Here is a 25216-nt window from a genome sequence, read left to right on the forward strand (position 1 = left end):
CCTTCAATAATGAGCAATATACCGCAATGTCAGTTATAAACCAGATTTGTTTTCTCTAAATTGATTTATGACTTTTGAACAGTGGTATGCTACTGTTGCCTTAATCTATAAAAGGCCCCAAAATGACAAATGTAAAACTATTCCAAGGAGAAAACTCATGGCCTTGTTTATGAACAAAATTATGATCGAAAAAACAAATACGAAAATGTACATTTTCTAAACAAAATCATTTAAGATTTTGACCAATCTCACAAAAACATGGACTGCATGAACATGCTTGATGAAGGAATTAAACATCTATTTAAGTGTAAAATGAAATAAGTACTGCTAAGACAAGACAACAAAAACACACTTTTTAAATGTTTTATTTGCTTTAAAAGCCATAACAAAAGAATATCTTGCATTATAATTATACGAATAATAGCACTTAACAATTAACATCATCATCATTTGAAAAGGTTTAGTTTTTGCATGTGGATCGAACCTGTCCATTTCAGACACTTAATTGGTGAATTTAAACAGTCTCAGGTAAAGTCACCATATACATTCTACACATTTTTATCAATGACATAATGATAAATAATCACTTAGCAATCAATACACAAGCTCACTTAAGATGGATTTGCAATGTGTTTTTTTTACACACTATTTAAATGGTAGATACTCTTTATTTTTTTGTTTTAACACTCAAATTGATTTATTATTGCACATTGCTTTTTGACAATTACACTTTGTGTACAGCATTCCATCAAGTATCCCTGTAAAAATTTAACACTGCAAAATGATAGATACTAAATAAACCAATTATAGTCATAATAGATTTTTTTCAGGCTCTAATGAATGTTTGAAAAAAATCCTTCATATGAACTAAAACTTGTGCCAAATATTTCTTTATTTGAAATAAAGATAAATTCTGAACATTTTTTTGGAAAAGTGCAAATTTAACAAAGACAAATTGGGGGAAATCAAAGGTGGTATTACACATTCCCTAACAGTTGCTTCCCATGACAGTTTTCTTACAAAATTGCTCTTACCATAAAAATTGACAAAATGTTTGAATATTAACAACTTGAGATATTTAATTTAAAAACCTATAATGAAGCTTATATTATAAGCCAGATAATGTGACTCCCTTCTCAGAATAAACATTGAAAATCTTAGGTTCTGATTGATTAACTGAGTCAATAAGATATATGGTACTCAGTTACTCATCAGGTCAAGATTAAGTAACTGCAATGTCTCTGATGTACGGTAATCAGTTACTCATCGTGTCCAGATTAAGTAATTGTAATGTCGCTGATGCAAGGTACTCAGTTACTCATCAGGTCAAGATTAAGTAATTGTAATGTCTCTGATGAAAGGTACTCAGTTACTCATCGGGTCAAGATTAAGTAATTGTAATGTCTCTGATGCAAGGTACTCAGTTACTCATCAGGTCAAGATTAAGTAATTGTAATGTCTCTGTGATGTATGAACCTGTATCTAAAGAAGTTGTTGTGCCTACCATAAAGGCTTTTTGTAGAATTAAATTAGATTGATCTGAAATAGAATAAAAGTATCAATATTAACTGTCAAGTTCTGAATTTTTAGAATTGTTAAAACAAGGAAGATATAATTCAGTGGTGGTGAGTGTGATTTTTCTTTCTTTCTTTAACATTTACTAGTAATTATTTCTTTTATTTTGCTTAATACTTGCTTTGTTGGCATAAAGATTGCTAACTATATTGTGTGTTTTTTAATGGTTTTAAAGACCTTACATTTGTCTCTAATTACTAACATCCACTTTATTTGAACTTTTGTGGTAGTTGCCTTATTGGCAATCATACATCTCCTTATTTTTTAATTGAACCTCTTATCATATGATTTGGGCTTCAGATATTTACATACTTGTCAATCACTCTTTTGATAGGTTAATGTCTCAATATTGTCAACTATGTTATGTTTCTCTATGTCATTTATGTATATGTATAAGTTGTATTATTGCTGTATATATTACCTTGACAAAGAACACAGAACTCTGCCAGTATTTTTAACGCACTTGTGACCACATCAGGATTATTGCTGTTTAAACATTGTAAATATAGACCGACATACTGGATAGCAGTACTGCAATAAATCAAATAACAAGCAAAATTAAAATATACCGATTTGTATAATCGCAGACTCAACATGTTTTGTAATTTTATTCTGGCATTCAGTTTCTCTTATAATAACAATTTTGAAGAAAAATATACAAAAATTGTTGATGTGTTTTATTTGAAAAATCCTATCACAATTATGTTCATGAAATAAAAATTCATCCCCCAGCCCCCTGTATGTAAATATTGTCACCAAAATCCCATCAGACTTTGTGTTCCACTCCATTAAACATAACTTTGTCACTGCCAATCATTATCAATATCATGTTCATCTTAAGATAATTTCAAGCATTATTACAATCTCAAGAAAAAATGTCACCAAAGATTTTTTTATTATTGATTTACTAATTATACTTTGTAAATAAACCAATTTATCGCTATTTTTAAAAATTTTCCTTTGATATTGCTGACTGAGATGACCAACTATAATCTGTAACTATGTCCATCTCAACTCGATTGCTTTTCTCACCTTCGCTGTCCCAGATCAAGTGAGAAAATCAATCTCATTGAGATGACCAACTATAATCTGTAACTATGTCCATCTCAACTCGATTGCTTTTCTCACCTTCACTGTCCCAGATCAAGTGAGAAAATCAATCTGATTGAGATGACCAACTATAATCTGTAACTATGTCCATCTCAACTCGATTGCTTTTCTCACCTTCACTGTCCCAGATCAAGTGAGAAAATCAATCTGATTGAGATGACCAACTATAATCTGTAACTATGTCCATCTCAACTCGATTGCTTTTCTCACCTTCGCTGTCCCAGATCAAGTGAGAAAATCAATCTCATTGAGATGACCAACTATAATCTGTAACTATGTCCATCTCAACTCGATTGCTTTTCTCACCTTCGCTGTCCCAGATCAAGTGAGAAAATCAATCTCATTGAGATGACCAACTATAATCTGTAACTATGTCCATCTCAACTCGATTGCTTTTCTCACCTTCGCTGTCCCAGATCAAGCGACACAATCAATCTGATTGAGATGACCAACTATAATCTGTAACTATGTCCATCTCAACTCGATTGCTTTTCTCACCTTCACGGTCCCAGATCAAGCGAGACAATCAATCTCATTGAGATGACCAACTATAATCTGTAACTATGTCCATCTCAACTCGATTGCTTTTCTCACCTTCACTGTCCCAGATCAAGCGACACAATCAATCTGATTGAGATGACCAGCTATAATCTGTAACTATGTCCATCTCAACTCGATTGCTTTTCTCACCTTCACTGTCCCAGATCAAGCGACACAATCAATCTGATTGAGATGACCAGCTATAATCTGTAACTATGTCCATCTCAACTCGATTGCTTTTCTCACCTTCACTGTCCCAGATCAAGCGAGAAAATCAATCTGATTGAGATGACCAACTATAATCTGTAACTATGTCCATCTCAACTCGATTGCTTTTCTCACCTTCACTGTCCCAGATCAAGCAAGAAAATCAATCTGATTGAGATGACCAACTATAATCTGTAACTATGTCCATCTCAACTCGATTGCTTTTCTCACCTTCACTGTCCCAGATCAAGCAAGAAAATCAATCTGATTGAGATGACCAACTATAATCTGTAACTATGTCCATCTCAACTCGATTGCTTTTCTCACCTTCACTGTCCCAGATCAAGCAAGAAAATCAATCTGATTGAGATGACCAACTATAATCTGTAACTATGTCCATCTCAACTCGATTGCTTTTCTCACCTTCACTGTCCCAGATCAAGCAAGAAAATCAATCTGATTGAGATGACCAACTATAATCTGTAACTATGTCCATCTCAACTCGATTGCTTTTCTCACCTTCACTGTCCCGGATCAAGTGAGACAATCAATCTCATTGAGATGACCAACTATAATCTGTAACTATGTCCATCTCAACTCGATTGCTTTTCTCACCTTCGCTGTCCCAGATCAAGCGAGACAACCAATCTCATTGAGATGACCAACTATAATCTGTAACTATGTCCATCTCAACTCGATTGCTTTTCTCACCTTCACTGTCCCAGATCAAGCGAGAAAATCAATCTCATTGAGATGACCAACTATAATCTGTAACTATGTCCATCTCAACTCGATTGCTTTTCTCACCTTCACTGTCCCAGATCAAACGAGAAAATCCATCTCATTGAGATGACCAACTATAATCTGTAACTATGTCCATCTCAACTCGATTGCTTTTCTCACCTTCACTGTTTCGGATCAAGATCATTGAGATGACCAACTATAATCTGTAACTATGTCCATCTCAACTCGATTGCTTTTCTCACCTTCACTGTCCCAGATCAAACGAGAAAATCCATCTCATTGAGATGACCAACTATAATCTGTAACTATGTCCATCTCAACTCGATTGCTTTTCTCACCTTCACTGTCTCGGATCAAGATCATTGAGATGACCAACTATAATCTGTAACTATGTCCATCTCAACTCGATTGCTTTTCTCACCTTCACTGTCCCAGATCAAACGAGAAAATCAATCTCATTGAGATGACCAACTATAATCTGTAACTATGTCCATCTCAACTCGATTGCTTTTCTCACCTTCACTGTCCCAGATCAAGCGATAAAATCGATCTCATTGAGATGACCAACTATAATCTGTAACTATGAGCTTGTTGACTAAAACTAAATGTCTTACCTGGGGGTTTGTCTCACATGTCTCATGATTAAATTAAATGCTGTATTCCTTATTTGATCATTGCTGTCATATACTTTTACTTTTAAATAAACCTGAAAAACAATCATGGAGTTACACAGTGGCGGATCCAGGGGGGGTTCCGGGGGTTGGAACCCCCCCTTTTTTTCGGCCGATCAATGCATTTGAATGGGAGCATATAGTTGGAACCCCCCCTTTACTCTGGGTTGGGAACCCCCCTTTTTAAAATGGCTGGATCCGCCACTGAGTTACATACTTTAAAAACAGCTTTACAAAAGTCTTTATACTTTAAAATATTATCATAATCTTGATCAAGATGAAACAATGAAAATCAAAATGGTCTGTGTCTTTTGATGACAATAACCAAATTGTCCAAGCATTATATGGCCGTATTTAAAAAATTTTCTTCAGTCATATAAAAATCCAACATTAAATTTGTTCTGTTATTATCCTAAAATACAAATTATCAAATTGTAAGTTTATTTAGATCAATTTGTTCTCTCATTTTGGATTGTTTTTTTTTACAATATTTATTTTCTGATCGAACAATATTTTACATCTTACCATAAAATTTTCTAAGATATCAACTTTTCTCTTAGAGAATTCATCTAATTCCTTCAGTACTTCTAAAACATCTGAAAAGTGATTTTAAAACAGACAATTAAAATATATATATAATGGAATTTTATGCACCTGTCAAATAAGTGAGATGTTTAGATAGATATAAAACCAGTTCAAATCCACCCTTTTCTACATAACGAAATACAAAGTCACCAATATGGTGGATGTTTTCCATTAGTTTGTGTTTGACCCTTTGATTTTGACATTAGATAAGGGACTTTCTGATTTGAATTTTACCTGGAGTTCTGTTTTTTGTTTATTTTACTTTGTGCTTAAATTAAATGAAATGCAAAATTTTAATAAAACTAAATAAAACAAGAAGGTGTCCATAGTACACCGATGCCCCACTCACAATATAAGTTTCTTTGTTCAGTGGACCGTGAAATTGGGGTCAAAACTCTAATTTGGCATTAACATTTTAGGTAAAATGTGTATTAAGTTTCAAGTTGATTGGAATTCAACTTCATCAAAAACTACCTTGAGCAAAACTTTAACCTGAAGCATGACAGATGGACAAATGAAAGGTTGCACAGACCAAAAAACATAATACCCATAAATGGGGCATAATATATGAGGCATAAAAATGAGCTGAACAAAAAAAAATCATATTTTGTCAACTATTTCATAGAAATAAATAAAGTCAACAGTAGTATACCACTGTTCGAATGTCATAAATCGATTGAGACAAAAACAAATCCAGGTTACATTATTATTTGGTGATTATACCATAAAACTCAAAAATATAATTTGTATACAGGTTACATTTCAAAGTAATTGACATAAGGTTATAAAAGCATATGCACTGATTCCATAGAAAATAATTTGCAAGATATTGTAAACATACTGCTTTCATATTGGTCATGTTGATGGAAAATTACAATTTTTTTATTTGATATGATTAACTAAGAATTTATATGCATAAAGACACTCAAAATAATTTTCACAAAACATTAGTCGTAAACCCCTCTCGTCATTATGAAAAAAAATCATTATTTTCTTACTAACCTTGACTGGTTCCCTTGAATTTTTTAACAAAAGGAGCCAGTTGACTGGCTGTGTAGGGTGATGTAGGTCTCTGTGGTAAGACAGGTATTGGAGATACAGACAGCACAGGAGAGTCGCCTCCCTTGTCTTGTGTAGGCAGACACAATCCTGCTAATAATGACTTTAGGCCAGCCATATCAGGGTACAGAGCTGATACATCACTGAAAAACATTGACATATGTTTAGACAATATATTTTAACAAATTTAACATTAATAGATTTTTCATCATTAAACATTGGAAAATATTTTAAAGTTCACTTACAAGAAACACATACTTTTCTTTGTGGAATAAATGACAACATGACATAAATGATACTTAAACTTTCCTTATTTTGTTGAACAATAAATGGAGCTTTTAAATTATGCTGTAATAAATAGAACCTCCAACTCATATTTAGAATGAAACAGCAACAGAATTTGTTATAACATTCTTACAAAATATCACAATTTTAATATGTTTCATTGAAAACAAAATAGTCTTATGAGTAAGCAAGCATAAGCAATAGAATACAAAATCCCAAGCCTTTTCCAATATATAATCATCAATTACGTGTTTTTTCAGGTCCATTTTCAGAGTTGACTGATTAATGATCTTATTTTTGGCAGTAATGACACACCTACCTCAATAATTTGACAAATGATCTTATTTTTGGCAGTAATGACACACCTACCTCAATAATTTGACAAATGATCTTATTTTTGGCAGTAATGACACACCTACCTCAATAATTTGACAAATGATCTCATTTTTGGCAGTAATGACACACCTACCTCAATAATTTGACAAATGATCTTATTTTTGGCAGTAATGACACACCTACCTCAATAATTTGACTTGTTTCTGTAACAAGACAACAGACTTTTGAGGTTGACTGGTTACAAACTTGTTCAGAAATCTAATAAACTTGGCAATAATTGGCATCAACACTTTCTGGTCACCATGATTCTGAAAAAAATACAGTAATATTATTAATGGTGTAATTGTTCTGAAAAAAGTAGTGTGCATGTTGCTTATATTTTTATAAAATCATCAAGAGTTAAAATAGATGTAATTTACGATTTCAAATAATCTGTCAGCCCTTCTTGGCCTGATTAACCTTAAATTTATTTCAGTGAAAAATTGAACAAAATATAGACACTTACCAGTACTATAGAAAATATGCACTAAATGTAAAATCAATTTATGTCAATATAGATTTAAACTTTTGTCAGAGCAACCTACTTTAAATAAAATCAAATGTATAAATGAATACAATCATCATTTGGTTGCAAATAATTCTGATTATTCCCCTGTGTACACTTACCTCAATCAAAGAGAAATATGATCCGATGATGTCCTCTAGAGCTATCAGATCTTTACTGAACACATGTGGCTGTAGGTTTTCTAACAAAGCTTGCACATGTGTAAACATTGTCACATAATTCTTATGTCTCATCTCTCCAAATTTGAATTCTGTTTTACCTTTCAGTAAGGCAGCTATCAAAGGTAATTGTCTGAAATTAAGTTATACATAATGTTTAAGGTGGTTATAGTTTGAAAGCAGGATTTATAAAAAAAAAGGGAAATAAAAAAAAACTAAATGTAAAGGTGCATATCTTCAACAGAAAAGAAAAACAAAAACTCTTGTATGAACTTTAACAGAGTAAAAAGAATCTGATTTCTTTAGGTGAATATCAAATGCTTGTTACTTATCTTTAGCATTAAATGCAAATAATGAGTGCATGTAGGTTTCCTAAAAAAATATTTCTTCCATTTATATCAAATTAAATTGGAAAATAAAATAATCAAGTAAACAAAATTAAAACAAGAATGTGTCCATAGTACATGGATGTCCCACATATACTATCATTTTCAATATTCAGTGGACAGTGAAATTGGTCTCCAAACTCTAATTTGGCATTATAATTAGAGAGATCATATCATAGGGAACATGTGTCCTAAATTTCAAGTTGATTGGAATTCATTTAAAACTACCTCAACCAAAAACTTTTTTTTTAAATTTTATGTGTCAGAAGCATTTTTCTTGATATATCTTCTAAAAGTCAAGAGTGTAAAAGAATACACCTTATGGCTATTTTTCCACCATAACTGGACATCACACAGGTTCCTGTAAAATTTTGACGTCATAATATATATTATCTGACACCAAAATGGAAAAGTGATTGTTGTATGGCGTCAATAGTTCAAGTGGGGTAGATTCTCGGGTCTGTCGGGAATAGCAATAAGGTGTATTGAAGAGCTAAAAGACAAAAAGGAGCCTATGAATACAACAATACATCATACTTATTCCTATCCTGTTCTTACCTTAGTAACAGCACAGGATGTTGAGCCGCTAATTTCTTTAATGCTAGAGTGGCATCAGACATTCTTTCTTCAGCCCTTCTACCGTGGCCACCCTCTCCTAGACCAGTTAGAAGTCTATGTGAAACCAAATCCACCTGAAGAAGAATTTATTTTGCTTAACTTAAGTTAAACTAGCGCAGAATGATACAATTCATAAAAGGGCATGAACATTATTTCAATTATCTTTGACTCAATTACTATGTCATATTGGATAAAAATAAAATACAAACACAAAAAACAATTTCTACACAAAAATCCCAGAATTTACATGGGTGGAAAAATTATGAGTTTGATTTATCCAGTCATTGCTTTTTTAATCTTCAATACTGTAAACAAATAGTTTATTCTTTTTATACTTTTAATTGAACTTACCTGAGTGACAATGTATGTGATGTTTTGAACTTACCTGAGTGACAAATGTATGTGATGTTTTGAACTTACCTGAGTGACAAATGTATGTGATGTTTTGAACTTACCTGAGTGACAAATGAACTTACCTGAGTGACAACTTACCTGAGTGACAAATGTATGTGATGTTTTGAACTTACCTGAGTGACAAATGTATGTGATGTTTTGAACTTACCTGAGTGACAAATGTATGTGATGTTTTGTACTTACCTGAGTGACAAATGTATGTGATGTTTTGAACTTACCTGAGTGACAAATGTATGTAATGTTTTGAACTTACCTGAGTGACAAATGTATGTGATGTTTTGATATCAGTGAGACAAACAGCTGAATCGGCCATCAGGAACAATATCTTAGGACACTGGGAATACAACTCCATCAGAACATGTTCATAAATACTTTTGTATCTATAGATAAACAATAAGAGAAGTATTTTTAAAATGTTTAAGTCTATCCTGCGTGTCACTCATATTTTAAAATATTACCACAAGCAATTTTTTCTCCATGCTTTTGTTATCGTGATAGAGGTTCAGCAAGAAAATGGTAAATTAATTAACTAATGTGAGGCAAGCTTTTAGTCGTTGAAATTTGGTAATTCTTTCATTTTGTTGTGTCAAAAATTGTTAAACTTTTTAACTACAAATTCCTAATGTAAAACTACACCAGTCAAACCTTAGATTTACTTTGGTTCAACCAGAGCAGACCATCACCTACTTATTCTTTTTTTAAATAGCATCTTTCACAATATCAATGCAGTTAACACTTTTTAATTTACCATTTGCAACAGAATAGGTTAACTGCATTTGTATGCACCTGTTTCAAGTCAGGAGACTATTGTTCAGTGGTTGTCGGAGAGGTTAATAAGTGTTTCTCATTTCTCGCTATTTATGTATTACAATATAACCATTGGTTTTCCTGTTTTAATTGGTTTAAACTACTGTGGATTCAGTTATTGTCGTCGGTATCAATTTTCGTGGATTGCTGAAAACTTATATTCCTGGATATTTGATTTCGTGGTTTTGTCAATTTCTGTATACAAAGTCTATTGAAAATATATTATTTCATTTGAATTCATGGTTCACCTGTACCCACAAAACCCATGAAAATTGGTATCCAATGAATAATAATGAATCCACAGTATTCATTGTTGGGCCCTTCATAGCTTTCTGTTTGGAGTGAGACAAGGCTCTGTGTTGAAGGCAGTCATTTGACCTATAATGGTTTAATTTAACATATTGCAACTTGGATGGAGAGTTGTCTCATTGGCACTTATACCACATTTTCTTATTTCTAATAACGAATGAATAACCTTTAGTACAGCACTAAAAGAACTTCCAAAAAAGCCCTACATATATTACCTGTTATCATGAATAGCTGTAACCACATGCTTTATGACACATTTCATAGACATATCATTTTCTCCTATACAGGACATCAATAATTTACTCCTGTGTCTAATTTTGTCTTCTGAGGTGCTGCCATCTACTGACTTGCCTGTTACCATGCCAACTTCCTGAACTATGAACTCTACCACAGATATAACATGTTGTGGCATCAAAGCTAAAACATCTTCTAGTGTATGATTCTGAAATAAAATTATTGTAATGTATGAATTGTTTCAACTTTTTATGTCAATGCCTTTTAAAGCTTACTATAACATATGGGATTTTCTCATTGTTGAAGGTGGTGCTGTGACAAACTGTAGAAAAAGTTGGATTAATAATATAGAAATTTGGGTGATTTACAGCTTTAGATTTTGAAACATCTGTCTATTGCTATGGTAGTATATTTGGATCTCTAGATCTAGTTTGTGTTGATGTGGTGCTTGCTGTCTTATAAATGTACCTCCTTAATAATTTTTCAGTGTTCTTTTTTTTATTTTTTCACTAAAATTTATAAAGCCTACCTTGGGTAACTTCTGTTCTCTCCCTCTCCAGATCTTCGGTATTTGTAAGCATGCCCAAAGGAAATCTAACACCGCTGTTGGGTTATAGCTGTAAATTAAAACAATGACAAATAAACACACTTTATGGAACCATCCCTGCATTACATATTAAAAATCCATATTTAATTATTTGCCAAATATAAAAAAGAATTGTATTATGCATATGCATTTCTAAAATGAGATTCCTATTTTAATTGTCTTCATCTTCTGTTAATTATTCTATAAAAGTTATAAATCTTAGTAAACATTATCTTAACCCTTTCCTCCATAGTGACGCCTTTTGACGCCACCCCCTTTACTCCATAATGACGCCTTTTGACGCCTGTATAGTACCTCAGTTGAACGCCTTGACTACAAAGTGTCTGCAGTAGACTTAATAAAATTTGTATCCAATATAAAAAGGAATATCAATATCCGACTTGTATATTAAATTTATTTGATGAAATATTTGTTTTTTCGCAATGCATTAATACTTTAAAGCATATTTTCTGCATTTTATTGAAAAATCCTATGCGAATCAAGTTTGCAAAAAAAAAAAATCAATGGAGGAAAACGTTAAATACAAACCGAAAAATTAGACACAAAATGAATAGCTTTCATACAATTTCTAACCAAAAAACCATCATATAGTTGACATTATGATGTATTTTCATACCTGTTTATAAGATCTCGTTTCAGGACAGTATGGATACATTGGTGCAATGATGACCAACTAGTTTGATGAGTCAGCAATGCCAATAGGAATGACCGACTGTCAGGGGAAGTAACTTGTGATTGACCAGAAGGGGAGGTAATCTCTGATGTTGTCTGCTGTTGAGCAAATAGTAGTTGTTGTTGTAACTCTGGAACCAGCTGAACAATTTCTGGATCTAAAAGTTCTAACCAATCAACAAGCAAGGTTGACATTCCTTTGGTTAGATGAGTATTTTCTCTGCAAAACAAATATACATGACATACTGATAAACTATATATTCCATTTGAAAGAAGAAATGAATTTTATGTCTTGAGCTAGTAGTTCTTTTAAAGAATTGTTTTCTTTATTTAACACATCAAATTAAGGTATGCAGATCATTTAAAATAAATTGTGCCTTAATAATGATAAAACCATAAGTATTTTGATCTTTTCTTGGGACAAATCTCATCTTTTTAATAACACATTACATAAAAATCTCACTAAATCCTCCACCTTTACAGAAGAAAAGTATTTCAGAAATTTCCTTTTTATGCTTATTTATTTGCTTCCCTAGACTACTACATGAAAAAATACAATGTAAAATATTGTGGATTTCAAACAACAAACTGATATTGAAATCCAAGAGTACACAGTATTTAATATTTTGGATTATAAACACATTTACTGGAATAAAAGGTGTACAATATTTACCTATGTAGTATTGATGTACAAGCCACTTCTGATGCCTTGGTATTATCACCTGACTTAATCAAATCTCTCATACATTTCTTGACGAGGCTTTCTACGGTCTGTTTACCCTCTTCTGCCTTTGTACTGATATCTGAAAAAAATATCCATGTGAAAGTTAATTCAAAATTCCCTTTCCACTGATGGAGGATAATCTATTAAAATCTATTAAGAATTTCATTGGCTTCGATGATTACAGTAACTTACGGCTGTGACCAAAACATACATTCTCCTAGGTTTGATCTCATTTAATCAATAATAAATTTTGATATAACCATAGAACCAAATTCATACTTAAATAAATCAAGTTCCTGAATGAACTAAAAAGTAAACTGACAAATGATTTTTTTTTTTGGATACAAAGATACTTTTCACAGAAAGAATTCACTGTTAATCATGGGTTTACAATTGTTTGAGTTTAAATTTGCAGAATTTTCAATGATCATACCCATTTTCCACTGGAATCTTCATTTATCAATTATGGTTCTTTATTTCACTGAGTAGCGTTTTTTGTGTCAAATTGAGTTCAAATAAATGTTACGATAAAGAAATTTCTACCTTGTAATATACTGTCAACAGTACCAAGTGTCGTCTGCTGTGGTTGGTCTTGATCACATGAAAGTTTTGCATCCTGGTATTTAATTAAGATAGGAGTCAGCACTGAAGTTTTAAGAGTTTTTGAAGCCTCAAATAAATCTTTCATTAAGATGTTGAGATTTTGTCCTAGAATTGCCTGTAATACAAATTATGTAAATCAATTAAATGACCATTGGTTCTGATTAATGAAATAATATTTATGCAATTGTTATGTTTTTTTTAGTCATTAACCATGTTAGAGTGATAGCTGGTTGCTTTATTGTTAGTTAAAAATGCCATGCACATTTAGGATAGACATGTATATACTTTTACATGTTTTAATAAAATTGAGAATGGGAATTGGGAATGTGTCAAAGAGACAACAACCCGACCATAGAACAGACAACAGCAGAAGGTCACCAACAGGTCTTCAATGCAGCAAGAAATTCCCCCACCCGTAGGCGACCTTCAGCTGGCCCCTTAACAAATATATATACTAGTTCAGTGATAATGAACGCCATACTTAACTCCAAATTATACACAAGAAACTAAAATTAACAAGTGAAACTGCGAGCTACTGCTCACTGATGATACCCCCGCCGCAAGTGGATAATATTAATAGTGTAAAAATATGCAAGTGTTCTGTAAACAGGAAGTTGTCGAGTGATGAATCTGAAAACGCATCACACGGTATAGCTGACTTATATAAATCCTGAAACCACATTTCAGAAATCCTTGTATTGTAGTTCCTGAGAAAAATGTGACGAAAATTTTCAAGTTGGCTATCATGTGTAAAATCATACAAGTGTTCGGTAAACAGGAAGTTGTCCAGTGATGAATCTGAAAATGCATCACACGGTATAGCTGACTTATATAAATCCTGAAACCAAATTTCAGAAATCCTTGTATTGTAGTTCCTGAGAAAAATATGACGAAAATTTTCAACTTGGATATCATGTGTAAAATCATACAAGTTTTTTCGGTAAACAGGAAGTTGTCAAGTGATGAATCTGAAAATGCATCACACGGTATGGCTGACATATATAAATGTTGATACCAAATTACAGAAAGGGTGGATGTGTAGTTCCTGAGAAAAATGTGACGAAAGTTTCATGGGACGGACTGACGGACGGACTGACGGACGGACAGACAGACAGAGGTAAAACAGTATACCCCCCCTTTTTTAAAGCGGGGGTATAAAAATAATACAAGACTAACAAAAGCCAGAGGCTCCTGACTTGGGACAGGTGCAAAAATGTGGCAGGGTTAAACATGTTTATGAGATCTCAACCCTCCCCCTATAACTCTAGCAAATGTAGAAAAGTAAACGCATAACAATATGCACATTAAAATTCAGTTCAAGAGAAGTCTGATTCTGATGTCAGAAGATGTAACAAAAGAAGAAGTGTGTGAACTAGGGTAAAATGGCTGATAATTTTATATACAAAACCATAACAAATGTAGTTGCTTTGCTTAACATCAGAAATCATTCTGTTCAATAAGCAAAATAGGACATTACCTAATAGAAATGATGAGAAAGTTTCTTTGCATTGGTAGGATGAACAGAAAATATTTATGACATAGTAAGAGTCTCTAGCTCTATGACGGTTTTACATGTCAAGTGAGCCATTCAGAGACTCTGACAGATCCATTTCCTGTATCAACTGGTGTCAGACAAGGATGTTTACTTTCCCCTCTCCTTTTTTTGATAGTGATAGATTGGGTGAGTCGGAAATCGTACAATACTCCTTTAGGTATTAAATGGACATTACACTCATGCCTTAAAGACCTGGACTTTGCAGACGATATCTGCCAGCTTTCCCATCGCCATGAAGACTCACAAAAGCAAGCAACCAACCTTGAAACAACTGCAAAACAAGTAGGACTGTACATAAAAGTTAAAAAGACAAATTCTATGAGGGTAAACACAAACCAACTTAACAAAACCAAAGTGAGAGATGCTGAAGTTGAAGATGTCAATGAGTTTACATATCTTGGAAGTGCCATCAGTACATCAGGTGGGACAGAAGAAGACATCCAATCAAGAAAAAGAAAAGCTCAACAAGCCTTTGGCATCCTAAAACCAGTCTGGAGGAGCAAAGAGCTCAGAACAAACATCAAAATAAGAATCTTCAATTCAAATGTAAAATCTATCCTTCTTTATGTATCAGAAACTTGGAGACTGACAGCTGCATCTACAAAAACATTACAAGTTTTCATGAACAGGTGCCTAAGAAACATCATTGGAATCAAGTGACCTAACACAGTCAGCAACAAAGAATTGTGGAAAAGGACAAGACAAGAACCAATAGAAAGAACAATAACAACACATAGATGGAAATAGATTGGACACACTTTATGTAAAAGCAACACAAATGTAAGACAGGCACTAGATTGGAATGCTCAGGGCCATCATAAAAGAGGGTCAACCAAAATCCACCTGGCGCAAAAATTTAACATCGGATCTTCAGAAAATTGGGAAAACATGTGGTGAAGCAAAGAAACTAGCAAAGGACAGGAAAAGATGGAAAGCTACTGTGGTCCCCCTATGTCCCCCATGGGACAAAGTGGATTACGTCAAATAAGTCAAGTCTCTAGAAGATTCAGTCTGGCCTGTTTTAGCCCTTCATAGAACTTCTTTAGAGGCAGAATGCTGGATTAATAGTTGCAACGTATTTATAAAGATCCTGTAGGATAAAAGTTATCTGGTATGTGGTTGATAATAGTTATTCTGTATCCGGTGGATTACTTTACTGGATGAATTCTTCTTTTATTTAAATTCCACATGTAAGGGTAAACATTTAACCGGAATTAGGGCTTCTACATTGTGGTATAGGGTGTCTTTATTGAAATTAAAGTACATTTAAGTCATGCCATACTGACCACATTTCCCTTCACCAAAAAACTATTACTATTTACATAAATAACCTACATTGTGTGAGATCAATATCTTGAACAATGGACATGACTTTGGATTGGTCAATATTCCCTTTATAAACTTCTCTCTTTCTGCTCCAACTGCTAGCTGTAAAAAAAATAATACAAAACCAGTTTAAAATTATGTCTCTCAATTCTCTTAGGTTTCTACAAACTTTATAGAAGACAAATGGTGTCTTTTTCTTGTTAAGATGCAGTTATTTTTCTTATTTTGTCCTTTTTTCTTCTTACATTTAAAACATTTAATACAGAAAAAGTAGATCCAGATGTTTACTTTTTTGTTTAATCCATTTACTTATATGATAATGGACATTTGAATTCATATCTACCTTTTCATTTTTTTAAAGATTGCATTAACCTGAACTGGTTATTTTTTTGGATTGGGATAAACAAATCTAAATGATGTTTTAAAAAATAAACTTGACGTGTGGAGACACCATTTCAAAACTAAAGTGTGGCTTTACAAATAAACTTACCTCCAGAATTCCAGAAACAATATTTTGTACTATTGAAATATTAGATGCCCTGGATATAGTCTGAAAAATAGATATATACACTGATAATAAGTAACTTATAGATATGATTGCTTATATTTTCATTGAGAGACAAGCTACAGATATGACTTTAAAAAGACCAAGCCAATGATTTTTAACAAGATCAAAGTCTATAAGCTTGCAAAATGTGGTATAAGTGGTAAGTTTTCTTCAGTTATTAAATCTTTATATAATTCTTAGAGCTGTGTAAAATTTAAAGGTGAATTTTCTGACATTTATTCTGTAGAAAAAGAAGTTTTACAAGGGGAACCATTATCACCCATACTATTTTCAATGTTTTTAAATGATTTTGAAAATGAGTTTATTAATAGCTTATGTCTACCAGTAGACATAAAAGAACTTTCTTTGTTTTTATTGATGTATGCAGATGACCCTTATATATTCTCTGAGACTATTGATGGGTTGCAAAATATGTTGAATTCACTACATAATTATTGTGAAAGTGGAAATTTATTGTAAACACAAGCAAAACTAAGGTGGTTGTTTTCAGAAATGGTGGTAAATTAAGAAGTGATGAAAAATGGTTGTATAATGGTGAAATTATTGAAGTTGTTGATCATTATTTGTATCTGGGTGTTATGTTACATTACAATGCAAAGTTTAATCAAACTCAGTTAAATACTGCTGCGAAAGGCAGAAAATGCTTATCAAGGCTGTATGGTAAAATAAAATATATGTGTTTAAATGTACAAACAAAATTGTATTTATTTGATGTCTATGTATCACCTGTTTTATTATATGGAAGTGAAATATGGAGTTTTCATAATGCATCTGATATAGAAAAACTTCATATTGAATTTATAAAAATATTTTGAATGTTAAAAAATCGACTGCTACCGCAATGGTTTATTCTGAGTTGGGAAGATTTCCCTTATTGATATCTCGTAAAATAAAAATATTAAAATACTGAATTCTTCCATTAGACGAGAAATTGTATTTTTAGTGCTATATATAATGATTTGTATGATGAGTATGAGTTAGGAAATAAATCATCATGGGTTTATTATGTTAAATGTATGTTACTTAGCTTAGGTTTTGGGCATGCACAGAATGTTGTATGCGAAGAAGCATTTTTTATTTTATTCAAACAAAGGCTTATTGACCATTTTTTTCAAGAAAGAAATATGTTTTTTGATTCATCATCAAAATGTACTATCTATAAAATTAAACGTCTTGTAGATAATGTTCAATTGCAGTTTTATTTGACAAAAAAATTAAATCCACAACGTATTAGATTTTTAACTAAGTATAGACTGTGTTTACACAAATTAATTATTGAATATGGTAGATTCACTAAAAAATCAAGAAATGAAAGATTATGTATCTTATGTAACCAGGGTGACATCGAGGATGAGTTTTATTTTATTTTAAAATGTCCAAAATATGACATTATAAGAAAATTGTATATAAAAAAGTATTATTATACAAATGCATCTGTTTTTAAATTAGTTCAATTATTGTCAACAAAGAATGTCTCTGAATTGTCTAATTTAGGAAAATATCTGAAATACGCCACAGATATAAAATTTGCATGGCAATCTTTTGAATGATTTATACTATGTAGCCTTGCCTCAAATTGTATTTAAAATGTTTGGTTATGATATATTTATTTATCATATACCTATAAGCTGTATTGCTTTTGGTTTGAAATAAACTATTAACTATTAAACAAAATGCAGATTTTTGTCAAATTCATGTTAAAGTAATCTGTTCCTGTTGATCATCTTTAAAAATTATATTGGAGTAAACTTCAAGAATTCAGACACTATGAATTTTTCAAACTTACTGTGAGAAGTGTTTGGTAGTTCCTATGATCATCAGAAGAGCTTTTTCCAGTTGTACAGTATACCTTAAAATAATAAAATTAAACTCTCATTCTATAATGATTTTTGTTTTTAAATCTGCCACAAATACTGAAAAAGAAAATATCTGTAGGATATGTGCCCAACATAAATTCAAGGAATCACGTTGTATTTTGGTGTATTTAAAAGAAACAGCATATGAAAAGAGATATAGCAACCCCAAAGCAGTGAACAACTAGTAAATTTCTCGTTGCACAATTTAAAACTCATTTATCTAAAATGTTATTTAATACAATCAATATACATTTGTGTATGGACAGTCCAAAATGTGTCATTCATGCATTGCAAAAATATATCATTTTGAAGCAATCATGTCTATTTTATAGTTTTATAATTCAAGAGATTTTGTGAATATCTAGTTAAAATAAGTTTGACATGTACCTTAAATAAGAGAGTTTGAATTTGTTCTTTATCCCAAGCTGCTGTAGTTTTATGTAGATGTGATTTCTGCCACCAACCACTTTGTTTAACTGTTTTATCCTTCATCTCTACATCTTTGGAAGCTGGAAACACAGATTTTGTTATCATTATTTTTAATACAGTTTATCATTTTCTTTCCCCATTCTTTTCATATGAAAAATCTAGAAACAACTTATTTTTCTAAATTTTTTTTAGTGTTTATTATACAGTGTACCGTTCAGCAGGAATTATCACAATAGGTGTGCTAATTTTATGATCGTAATTCTGATCTTTTGAGAAAGATTATAATATAAGATAATAAAATTGTGAAAATAAAACGTTATGTCTTTGAAATCAAAAAATTTAAATATAATAAATATAAAATACTTCATACTACTTGTATCTTAAACACATGGAAATTTCTTTTATCTTTTTAACTGAGGAAATGTTTTTAAGAGTTTTTTTAATATCTTTTTATGAGATTTAATGACCTAAGAATCCACTGTGAAATTATATAAAATTCAAGTTTCACCAAGAAAGAAATATTCACAACTCTGATCCATTCAATTGGCAGCAAAGTTTTTTTTTCATAATAACATTAGCCACTGATTTTGGTACAGATCATTATTATACCTTTAACATGCATTCATAAGACTTCTTACCAAGATTGGTGGCTAGGTCCCCTTGTCTTAGTAAATTATAGAAGAGTTCTCCCCCTTTTGCTCCTCTCATGTGCTGTATCTCTATAAGTTGAGCCATATATTGTTTATCTTCTACAGATTCCTCGAGCAGTCCAGGGTCAAGGGTCACTGCTTTGTCCAGACAGGCCAGTAATGAGGTCATACTCTCCACTGGTATACCAAAGGACTGGATAAATAATAAAAGTTGACCTGGTTCTATGTCCTGTAGGGCTGTATAGATTTAACACAAATATACACATTAAAAACATATTTCAGTGATAGCAACAATCCAGAAAGTTGGAAATTTCAAGCTATTGGTATGATCATTAGAATAGATAGTAATATTTGTGGGTAACTTATTTTTGTGAAGTCTATGAAATTATGAGAAACAAGAATGTGTCCATAGAACATGGATGCTCAACTCACACTATTATTTTCTATGTTCAGTGGACCGTGAAATCTGGTATTAAAATTAGAAAGATCATATCATAAGGAACATGTGTACTAATTTTCAAGTTGATTGGACTTCAACTTCATTAAAAACTACCTTGACCAAAAACTTTAACCTGAAGCAGGACAGATGTACCAACAAACACAGACCGAAAAAACATAATGCCATCAAATGGGGCATAAAACTACACCTACATGTATAAATACACAGATCATCCCATTATTACCATATATGGGCATGTATAGTCCGCACTTTTTTTCCTTAAATATGTAGTTTGTACAAGGTAAGCGGACTATACACAACTATAGACAGTTTTCAAAATTTATAAAAAAAAAAAAATTTTTTTTTTTAAAATTTCCTTTTTTTCTGCATTAATAATGTATATTGGAGACGTTTATTATATTTAATTCATTTCATTCTTATTCTTTTTTAAAATTTCTCTTCAAAATTGATTATTCAAAGTAAAGGTGTGACATCCTGCATAGGTAATCAAGAGGGGTAATTAAGGATTAAGTATGGGTGTGTAGCAATTAAATAATGATGTCAAGTTTTGACAGGTGTTAAATATTATAATCCCATGCCAAAACAACATGATCAATGAAAAGATTATATAAGATTAAATAGTTTTAAAATTTTGATTACTGCTAATTAATTTAGATAAATGTTTGATAACTTTTTCTTTTGTCCCTTAATATTCAAATTATTTCTGTTAAATTATAAATCAGCTTGGATATACCTAGACAAATGTTGATTTTAAAAGGGATCTTTTGATTAATAACTACTTTTATAAAATTATCAAATATTAATTACCTGATGGAAAGCTTTACCATTTCACAATTTTTCATGAAATTAATAAAACAAAATTATTTTTTTTATAAAATACATGGATTTTTCTTCAGAGAACTAGACTTTTATATAAAAAAAAAAAAATAAATTAAAAAACATTTTTTTTTACAAAACTTTTTTTCTTAATTTTAAGGGGATGAAAAGGGGGTGCGGACTATACATAAATGCGGACTATATACGGCCGAATACGGTAAACAGCAGAAGCCTTCAAATAGGTTGGAAGGAAGAAAAGCATGAAACATCCATTAACTCAGTTGTCTCTTTTCATTTGTTGTGTATACATTAAATATAGCTATCTACCATCAATCAGCTTATAGATAGATTGTTGATTGGTTAACATTCGACAGCAGATATCTCGTGCATATTCATGATCATCAATCAGTTTATAGATAGATTGTTGATTGGTTAACATTCAACAGCAGATATCTCATGCATATTCATGATTACAAAGAAAAAAACGACCATTGCATACTTTCTGATAAGTGAAGTTTTAAAATAAAAATGTATAATTCAAATAATCATGGAACACCATGACATGAATATGTAATTAATGCAGACAATACACTAAACCTACCAACATCAACCAGCTGTAGAACATGTGATCTGATCATTCTAAGTTTTAACCAATCAGGTAACAGTAAAGCTTCTTCTGATGTATCCAGCAGAAAGGCTGAGGGAGGACTGCCGCCTTCTGGGAACCAAGTATCAAGTAATTCTTTATACTGACTGTCACCTACATTTAATAATATAGGGAAATAACAGGAATGCAGATGATTACATGTAAATTATTGAAAATTCTTTTTTGCAGATACTTATTTGCTTTTCAGTATGCTTGATGCAATATGTTTGTCTTATTGCATTAAACCTTCAATGATTTTCAACCGAAGTTAAGCCGTTTCAGTTTAAAAACAGCAGAAAAGTGCAAAGAACTACTTTAATATCAAGGAATTAGTCATATGTTTTCCAGATGTAGTTTCTTGTTTTCCTGATTAAATGCCTAACACTTAAAAAACATATGCTTTAACAAATCTGCTCCATATAATTTTTTTCAGTGATGAACATTACAATATCAGAAGACACTGAAGTCTACAGAAATTTTATTTACTCTAGAACTTTGGACTCTATCTAGCCTATCTTACATGAAACAATCAATTATTTTGTTGGCTTTGCCCAAAAAAAATAGACACTCTGACTGGCACTTGCAATGAAGGACCAGATAACATGCAGGCCTCCCTGATAAGGTTTCAAATAAAGTGAATCTTTAAAAGTTATATATAAGTACTTACAATTTGGAGGTCCATAGGTTAACAGTATAATCATAGCATGGACCACTAATATATGCATGGTTGCTGAATCTCCTTCCTTCCATTGAAGTAAGATCTGATCCTGGGTGTTTGACTACCAAAAACAATAAAAAAAAAATAAGATACTGCAAAGAAGTGTTTTCAGGCCCTGAATATTCTTCATCTGAAATTCATATAAAGCTGGACTGTATTCTTTTCTTTGTTTTTTTTCCCAATTTGTTTGTTTTCTGCTTTGAAGCATTTCTTGAGTATCCTTTTTTACAGGTCCCTTTCACCCCAAAAGTTTGGTGTTCTAAACCTGGATTTCATTTCAAATTTCTACCAAGAACCATACTTTCCAATTAATAAATTATTACTAATAAATTTTAATCTGTAGTAATAGCTGAAGACATTATACATACCCAAGAATATCCTTCTTTCTGTGGTTCTGTAGCTTTCTTTAGATAATTATTATACAGACTGATAAGAGATTTGAGTGTTTGATGTGTCTCAGCAGAGTTGTCTCTCCCTTCCTCTGGTAATATATGATTGATTATTGTATTTCTCTCCACTATTAGCTGTGCCATATCCTACAGAAGAAACAGTTCAACAATATTAAATATAATTTAAAAAAGAACAGAAGACTGGTCAAAGTGACAGTAAACCAGATTTTTTAACATTTATTTGAGTCCTGGCATTTTTCAATATCACAAGGACCATAACTCCTGAACAAGGACCATAACTCCTGAACAGTAAAAGTGACAATCATCAATATTGAACTGGACCTTCATTTTGTCATCAGTAACAAACTTATTAAAATTTTAAAAGCTTTGGTTGAATGGTTCATGAGTAAATACACAGACACAACTGGAAACACATCTTTCAATCTTTCAAGAACCATAACTCATGAACAGTGACAGCGAAAATCATTAATATTGAACTTGACCTCAGTTTTGTCATCAGTAACAGCATTTAAAAATTTTAAAAGCTTTGGTTGAACAGTTCATGAGTTAATGCACAGATACTGTTTGGCAGACTCCCACCAGCTTGCCTTAAAGACTCTCATCAATAACCAATTTTTACTTCTAAAATGTTTATGATGACATGAACAAATATTTAAAACATTTGTAAAGGTATTAAAGATAAATCACACATATTTCATAAAAAAAAATAAAATCTTACAAATAAATTGCATTACAGATCCAGATTGATATTCTGCTATTCTCAATCTGGGATGGCGAAAATTTACAATCTACCTTAATTCTAAAATCATGTCCAAGAAGACTTGTCAAAATTGGCTACTAGCTTTTAAAAAAAACCGGACTCACCACAACAACATCATTTAACTGATGAAGTAACAAGCTATGTAATTGGTTACTGGTTTCCTAAGGAACCTACTTACAACAACAACATCATCTAACTGATGGAGAGTTTGGTCCTGGGACTGTGTAGACAAGAATATAATGTAAGAACTAATCAGAGATGGATCTGTCTCTATCTGACAAGCCTACAAATTAAAAAAATATATAATCAATTACTAGGTTATTTATTTCATCATATTGCTTATACTTTCTTTTGAACAATTGAAAAGATATATGTATCAACTATTTGTTGCTGGTTTCTTACAATCTTTTGTAAAAAAAAAAACGCACAACTAAGCCTTGTATCTTTAATTTATTGTAAATTAAGAAATTATTGTGTGCAATTATTATTGCGATTTTGTCGCTTTGAACTAAAATGTAATTTTAATTTTTGTGATATTGAGAAAAATCCTGTTTAATTCATATAAAAAGTTCCCAAATGCAAGTTTAAATTATTGTGATTATAACCTTGTCACATTTTTCACAAATCTAAAAATATTGTAATCATTTCTGAATTTACAGTTGTATTTTTTCTGACCTAAAGGACTTTTTACAGTATGTTAATCATGGTTTCCTTGTGTTTCTGAAATTTGTTTTGGATGTTTGGAAAGATAAATGAATTTGACTGATGGAATAAATACCTGTCTAATGGCAACACATATTTGTTCTTTGACTTGAGTGAACACTGGTATTTGAGGTAGGTCTGTAAGGAGCCAACTGTGTTTTGATTGGTTGGTATAATCTATATCTATCATTTCCTCCATAGGTTTCTGTGACAACACCATCCATAGTCCCTAAAAAATACAATTAAAGACAAATATTTGTCAAGTTGTATTTATGAAATTTATGAAAAAGGAAATAAAAATAAAAGTTTTTCCTTTTGCCTGACTGTGTATACTGTAAAGTGGTTTTTTTCCTCCACTTCAAAATTCACAATTTCCTTTCCAAAATCTGTTTATTTTCAGATTTTTCTTGTCACTTATTCAAGTTGACCAGGGGAAACTTTTATAGATTTTAAATCTACATAAAAAATCAGCAAAAAGAAAATTCCCACGTTTATGAAGTTTTGCCAAGGTACAACTTATAATTACCTTTATCGCCAGTAATCTATTGGATGGCTGCTGTGACGACAACCTCTTGAGGAAGTAGTCCAGAACTTGTCCCGCTGTTTCTTCCTGGTCAGAGTCTCCATGTACCAAGTTTTGTAGATGTTTCAATAACTGCTCTTTTTTCTTCATTTTCTGAAACATAATTTAAAATATTAGATTTAGCATCCCAAACTAGTTCTGTAATTATATTCCTTCTATTAAAGACCTGAAAGTTTTAATAGCATGCCACTAGGAATTAGTGATTTAATATTATACACATTCCATTAAATTGTCATAGTTCCAATCCAAACCATATTCTATTAATGATTAACCCTTCTTAGTAATGTAAATTATTAAACTATTGCGATTTCTGAAGAATGGACAAAAATGCAAGATTAAAAATAATTGCAATTTCAGGAAAATCTGCCGATGAATATATTTATCAGATGTCAAAATATGAGTTCTTATTGTAGAGATACCTACCAAATCCACCTATTTACATTAATAATAATCTAGTTAATATTTCTGAATTTACAATTCTTTAAATATTTTATTTCAAACTTTTGAAGCTGAGAATAATTGAAAATT

The 25216-nt window shown here is 31.6% G+C and overlaps 1 protein-coding gene across 3 annotated transcripts in view; it reads right to left on the reverse strand.

The window, feature by feature from the left end:
* Nucleotides 1-349: 349 nt before the first annotated feature.
* Nucleotides 350-25216, reverse strand: part of LOC143044423 (integrator complex subunit 1-like) — a 44815-nt gene continuing 19948 nt past the window's right edge. For 2 of the 3 annotated variants that reach the window (XM_076216435.1, XM_076216433.1), the window contains exons 21-45: nt 24632-24781; nt 24182-24334; nt 23582-23686; nt 22602-22769; nt 22183-22294; nt 21471-21629; nt 19582-19830; nt 18902-19023; nt 18445-18507; nt 16577-16640; nt 16100-16188; nt 13150-13324; nt 12556-12685; nt 11827-12102; nt 11133-11220; nt 10585-10811; nt 9507-9633; nt 8780-8913; nt 7779-7968; nt 7296-7420; nt 6435-6634; nt 5373-5443; nt 4791-4882; nt 1997-2106; nt 350-1539 (exon numbers count right to left, since the gene is read on the reverse strand). In XM_076216435.1, the coding sequence (XP_076072550.1) occupies nt 1421-1539; nt 1997-2106; nt 4791-4882; nt 5373-5443; nt 6435-6634; nt 7296-7420; nt 7779-7968; nt 8780-8913; nt 9507-9633; nt 10585-10811; nt 11133-11220; nt 11827-12102; nt 12556-12685; nt 13150-13324; nt 16100-16188; nt 16577-16640; nt 18445-18507; nt 18902-19023; nt 19582-19830; nt 21471-21629; nt 22183-22294; nt 22602-22769; nt 23582-23686; nt 24182-24334; nt 24632-24781 (3498 nt within the window). In that variant the 3' untranslated portion in view covers nt 350-1420. Of the gene's footprint in view, nt 1540-1996; nt 2107-4790; nt 4883-5372; nt 5444-6434; nt 6635-7295; nt 7421-7778; nt 7969-8779; nt 8914-9506; nt 9634-10584; nt 10812-11132; nt 11221-11826; nt 12103-12555; nt 12686-13149; nt 13325-16099; nt 16193-16576; nt 16641-18444; nt 18508-18901; nt 19024-19581; nt 19831-21470; nt 21630-22182; nt 22295-22601; nt 22770-23581; nt 23687-24181; nt 24335-24631; nt 24782-25216 lie in introns of all 3 variants that reach the window. The other variant, XM_076216434.1, reaches the window with a different exon arrangement.

The sequence above is a fragment of the Mytilus galloprovincialis genome, chromosome 9 (assembly GCF_965363235.1).
Source record: "Mytilus galloprovincialis chromosome 9, xbMytGall1.hap1.1, whole genome shotgun sequence".
NCBI lineage: Eukaryota > Metazoa > Mollusca > Bivalvia > Mytilida > Mytilidae > Mytilus > Mytilus galloprovincialis.